Below are 6258 nucleotides of genomic sequence, written 5' to 3' on the forward strand. Positions count from 1 at the left end.
CATTACACCAGGAGAGCTGGACAGGGCAGTAGAAGGGTACAAACCCGACAGCAGGACTGGCTTAGCTCTGTTGGACAAGAAGTAACTGGAGGACCATGATAGTGTCAGGAGGGCTTTTGTTCTGAAAAAATACATAGATACAAGATACAATTTACATTTGAAAAGTCATTAGAAATTTTCCACTTAAATACTTAAGTATTTAATTGTAAAATACTTGTTCATCAAGATCTGTGATTTAAGCATTCCCTTCCCTTCCATGTATATTAGATTAGTGGCAGTTAGTATACATTAAACTATCTTAATGATGATAGTTATCCTGTAATTTGATTACTATGCATGTGGATTAAGTACAATTTGACATATGAATGTGCAATCAGCAAAGTGTAGAGTAGAGTAAATTAGTAATAGAGTAAATTAACTTGGACTCATTAAAGGCAGGAACAAGAAATATAAACTTGAATACATATATACACGTTTCTTATTACAGTAGTGTATTAGTAATTGATTCATGCAACACAAACACAACATGTGACATTATGACATTTAACAAAATGCTTTCTGGAAAATTGACATATTGATTATTATTTAGTATTTCCTTGTCTATGAAACGTCAGGGTTAGAGATAAAAGAAATGAAATGTTGAAAATTAGAGTAGTAATAAAGTTACAGATCCATAAAAACGCTAAACTCAAACATATAGTGGGCATTAACATTGTATACAGGTAATGTCCTATCCAAGCAATTCTGGGACACAGTCATTGTCAGTCATTGTATTTTTGCATTTCTAAAACATAAGGAACAAAAGAAGAAATATTAATGAAACTCTGAGGCACGCTCCCCTTTTATAGGAGGAAGGGAATACCACAGCCAAGATTTTTTAAAACATGAAATGTGAGGAAGGAAACACCTGAGCTGTGGAATGGGGACAAAAAATGTTATTGAAACAATAGTTAACAATGAACAATAACATTTGTTATTGAAGAAATGCAAATTTTATTTATTTCAGTGATTTAATGATAAAACCAATACGGAGCAGACAGAGCTTTATAAAACGTTTTTTAAAAAGTGTATTTTTTTTTCTATATTGATTTCTATCTGGGACAAGATATGGCAGACTGGCAATAATGTTTAGGCACATCACTCAAGTCTGCAGAGGCAAAGCTGCAAACAATGATCTGCATCAGTCCAGATAGAAATTATGTATGATTGAAATGTTTGGTTATGACATTAACTCATCTCCAAAGTGTTTTATTTTCTTATTTCTTTTTTTGTTTGTTTGTTTTGTTTAGTATGATTTTCTTATTATTTTTGGGTTAGTGTCATTATTTTAACACTATGATACATTTTCACAGACCTCTCAGTCAATAGTCAGTAGTCCAATGAAAATAGTCGATGTCAAAATCACAAGACAATTGATATATGTACATTGATCATTACTGCAGCTCACCATATAACCCACCCCTCTCTAAATCCTTGTCTGACTGATCTTGATTTAAGTCATGAGTATAAACAAATATAATGTGCGTAAAATAATAACACAAAAAAATTCTGATCTTTCATGTCTTTATTGAGAACAACTATAAAAACCTCATAGTGCTAATGGAAAAAGTATGTGAACCCTGGACAATGACAATTGGCTAACTGGAGTCAGGTGCTAGTCTTGTTAGCAAAAATTAGTTACTTCAACTGACAAAATACACTAGAACAATAAACACAAGAAGAATGTTCTTATGTGAGTCATAGCTCACCAAAAAGGAGTTTTCAGAGGATCAACGATCAAGAATTGCTGATTTACATAAAACAACACAAAAGAAGCTGCTACTTACTAAAAAGAACATTGCTGAATGCCTGAAGTTTGAGAAAGCCCACATTGACACTCCACGGCATTATTGTCAAAATGGTTTGTGGGCTGATAAAACTAAGAATAAACTATTTGGAAATAGCGCACAGTACTAAATCTGGCTTATAAGTATACTGCCATAGTATAATAAGTTTAGTGGAGAAAATATCACTATCTGGGTCTGCTTTGCTGCATCATGGCCTGCCAGCATGAGATAGAAGATAAATTCCCAAATGTATTAAGGCACATTATATCTGTTAATACTCTTGACTTAGATGAAGATCAGATCACAAAAACTTTTTCTTACCAATGTAGATGTAATCATATGAATAACAGATTAAATTGAATGTGTTTTGCTGTAAGACAGACAACCTAAAATAAACAAATTATTTGTGGTTGGTTAATTCACTTCATCAGATGAAATTTCCATTTCTGTCTCTGCTTCCATTTGTTTCTTCTTCCCTGTCTCTGGATAAAATGATGTGATCAGGAGACCTTTGTTTTTATCTGATCTCGGGAGGCCTTCACACAGAGAGTCATGGATCTTCTGCCATGAATCCATCTCTGATTTCCAAAGTTCAGATCTGGCTCTAATGAATTGTGACACTTCAGTTTCGGTGCCTTTGGCCAGAGTGATGCTGTCTTTACAGATAAAGAAGATATCCATGCCAACGAAAAGAGCATTGACCGCAATGAGACCAGCCCTGGCTGACTTGGTGAGAGCAAGAGGCCCTTTGACTGCTGCTTGACCAATATCTGGGATGTCTGAGGCCACCCTAGGTACGTTCCGTAAAGCCTTACCTTCCTGGGCCACCACCTTACCAGCACTTACAATCAGATCTTCACTTTTCACCAACTTAAAAGCGGAGGCAGCATCAACCAATGAATCAATACCTTTTCCAATAACACCAGTTTTACAGAGCACCTTACCAACTCCCAGAGCCACATCTATCTTACTTGTTTCCCTGTTGCTCACCTGCTCCAGACAATCCTGGAGAGTCTGCACATCCTCTGTGAAGCTCTGAAAGACTTCACTGGCTTTCTTCTGGTGTTTACGATTAACTCCTATCTCTGTTGCAGTGGTAACAATGCTGTTGACTCCACTGGTGACTCCCAGTCCGATTCCAGTCATTGTCAGAGCTAGAGACACTCCAGCCGTTACAGGAATTAAAGCCAAACCAACGATGGAAAGCACACCTCCAACTCCCCCTACTGAGCTGCCTGCCACACTTGAGATCTTAGCACCTTTATTCATCTTGTCCAGCTGAACAGCATTCTCCTCAAGCTCAGCCAGGAACTGCAGCATCCTGGGCTGTCGCTCACTGAACTTACTGATGAAGTCAGAACATGGTTCGTCCTGAAACAAGAACACCATCCGGAAGGACTGGTTCATCCTGATAAATAGGAAATTAAGAAAGAATAATGAAACACATGAAAATGACAGATGCCAGCATGTTACTTCGAAAATGGAGTAAAGGAGTAAAACAAAGAGGAGACATCTTCACCAAATGATGTGCTAAAGGAAAAGTTCACACATAAATGTTTCGAATTAATTCTGTCAATACATGGTTAATACTTATACCTGATTTCATCAAGCTGATTAATGTGATCAAGCATCCTTTGAATGTCATCCTCAGAAAAACCCACATCCAGGTCTACCACAGCTTCCTCCGTCATGTTTGGGGAAAACTCGCCGCAGCAGCTGTAAAACACACACACTCAGATCATCTGGAACAGATTTTATTTGTTGTGCAAATGTGCATCATGTTCATTAAATTTCAGTTTACCTTTTCTCTAAGGAATCACAGATTGTCTTGGTGGTTTGTATGTATTTTTCCAGCTGGTACGACAGCACCTCCACGTTCTGAAGTCTGGGAAAGAAGAAGACTTTTGCATCTCTCTTAAACTCGAGGAGGTGAGGGCAGATCATTCGAGCAGCAATGATGACAAACTGAACATCTTCAAGGCTGAGCTCTTTGGGGAGATGTAACACCGGGTTGTCGGAAAAGACCTGCAGAGAGGTGACTGCGAGCTTCTCCACTGCATCCAGGAAGCAGTCCAGCTTGTCCAGGCCTCCCAGAGTGTCCTTCAAGACAGCGGCCAGCTCATTCTCCAGCTCTTTAAGCCTCGTGTCTGCAGTCACCGTGGTCACCTTGCTCTTTAGATATTGCCAAAAGGCTTGACCTTTGCTCTCTGACTTGGTAACATGGTCAGTGTTGAGTTTTATGCTGTCGGCCCTTTCTTTGATGTCTTTCATCATGATTAACTCTATTACCCTCCAAAGCCGCCATTTAGAGTTGACCTCACAGAACCCCGTCACTGAGTTGATAAAGGTGATGGTATCTGTGGTGTAGCGGCACAGGGCCTCTTGTAGTTCCTGTCTGTAAGATAAAGAACATCAACCAGCAAGTGAATTTCAACACTTATTCAAATAATCCAACATCCATAATATGTTGTTTTTCGTATATGGCTAAACCCTCCACACTCTACACTCTCAAACTTTTAACTCATGTTCATTGTGTTTTTTATTGCATTTACACAGTTGGACCAACAGATGTCACCAGAGTACATCTGATTTCAAATGGTGTAGAAGGGTTCACATATTTTTGAGATCATCAAGAAATATTTTAGGATTTGATCATGATAATCTGCAGCACTCGTATTTTATGCTGTGACAAATTGCATTTGTTGATATTACCTAAAATCTTAAGGCAGCCCTTTGACTTGAGTTTTTAAGTTGAAACAAGTTAATTTTACAGTGTAGTGAAAGCAGAAGTCCTGCTTTCAATATCTGACTTAAGTAAATGTGCAAGTAGTCTGTTATCAAAAAGATGGACTTGATTTATCCAAAGTAAAACAAATTTTGTCCCTGATATTGATAAATCATTCAATGTGTACACAGCATTTTACTGTTGTAGCCGTCAGAGGGCCTCTAGGTGGTCTTTATTTTGTATTTTATTATCCTCTGCTTTTTGTGAAATACTTTATTCATTTACTTTTTTAGGCCTGAAGCATTAATAAAAAGAAAAAAGGGAGAACTGTACAAGACAATATCTCTTTGATCTAGTTACAACTGTTAGAACTAGTTACTAATGTCTGTGACAAGGGGCTCTAACAATGCTGTTTGAATTTACAGTAGGAATACCAGTTTTGTAGTACTGTATTTATCATATAATTGAATTTAAGTGAAATCTTATTTGACAAGTAACTAGTACCTACAGTTGTCACATGATGTGTGGTAAAATATTTACACTTTCATTAGTCTGTATAAAGCTAAACTGCATAAAAACGTAGTAAAAAAAAGCAAGTAAAAATGCTTCAAAATTGAAGAGTACTTGCTTAGGTATGGTATTCAAATACAAAAAATCTACTCAGTTACGTGCCACAGCTGATTAAACAAGTACTGAGTTGAGTTTAAGTAGCTTAAAATATGTTTCTTTTGTTCAGATGTTTTGTACATTTAAAGAGACCTGACACTAACAGAGAAGCTGCACACGTGTTTCACCATGTTTCAAACTTTTAGTTGACAGGATCCAACTTTACCTTGCTGTGGACATGTTGCTCCTCTTTGTGGAAAGCATTCAGTTTCTTGTTTTGGGAGTTTCTGTCACGTTGGCTATGGATTAAATAACTTGGGCTCATCCGGACATTGTGTTAGGTTTCGTTTTCATTTACTCTCTGAAGGAAACCATCTGCTGACTCATCAGTAGCATGCCCGGACATGGTTGGGAATACATACACAGTTTTGAGTTGCTAATCAAATTCACACAACCTGGATGAGTGTGTGATATTAATTTTTTGATGTGATTTTCAGTAGGATTTTGAGTACAGTCCCTCCATTTTGGTCTTCACTGATTGTCATGTAATTTGGTTCTGAACAAATTATACAATTTACATTTGAAAAGTCATTAGACATTTTCAACTTAAATACTTTGTTCATCTGTTTTTCAAACATTCCCTTCACTCCCATGTATATTGGATTACTGGCAGTTAGTATACATTAAACTATCTTAATGCTGATATTTATGCTGAAATTTGATTACCATGCATGCGGATTAAGCACAGTTTGACATATGAATGTGCAGTCAACAAATGACCTAGAGCAAATGAACTTGGAATCATTGAAGGCAGGAACAAAAACTACCATAACCCCTTAGAGACAGTGTCTGCTTCCAGACCACCTAAATTATTTATATCAAAAGCCAACCGAAGAGGAGGGATACGTGACTATCTGTTGTTGATAATACCGCAGCCTTATGTGGAACAGTACTCGATACCGTCGCTCATCTGAAAAAGAAGCTAGTGAATGAGAGGATGTTAATAATGGTATAATTCATAAATCTGCAACTTAAAGCAGACACCACATAAGATGGAAAGGAGGTGGCGTTCCACCAATTTAGATGAATTTTGCCTGGTCT

At 37.2% G+C, this 6258-nt stretch overlaps 1 protein-coding gene across 1 annotated transcript in view; it reads right to left on the minus strand.

Annotated features, from left to right (window-relative positions):
* The window catches only part of LOC113155802, a 5848-nt gene extending 350 nt beyond the window's left edge, over nucleotides 1-5498 (minus strand). Inside the window, exons 1-4 of the mRNA XM_026350497.1 lie at nucleotides 5384-5498; nucleotides 3628-4221; nucleotides 3423-3542; nucleotides 1-3234 (exon numbers count right to left, since the gene is read on the minus strand). The exon at nucleotides 1-3234 is cut by the window's left edge and continues 350 nt beyond it. Coding sequence (XP_026206282.1) covers nucleotides 2241-3234; nucleotides 3423-3542; nucleotides 3628-4221; nucleotides 5384-5421 — 1746 coding nt within the window. The 5' untranslated portion in view covers nucleotides 5422-5498 and the 3' untranslated portion in view covers nucleotides 1-2240. The remainder of the gene's footprint in view (nucleotides 3235-3422; nucleotides 3543-3627; nucleotides 4222-5383) is intronic.
* Between the last annotated feature and the right edge of the window lie 760 nt (nucleotides 5499-6258).

The sequence above is a fragment of the Anabas testudineus genome, chromosome 8 (genome assembly GCF_900324465.2).
Source record: "Anabas testudineus chromosome 8, fAnaTes1.2, whole genome shotgun sequence".
In the NCBI taxonomy this organism is placed as follows: Eukaryota; Metazoa; Chordata; class Actinopteri; order Anabantiformes; family Anabantidae; genus Anabas; species Anabas testudineus.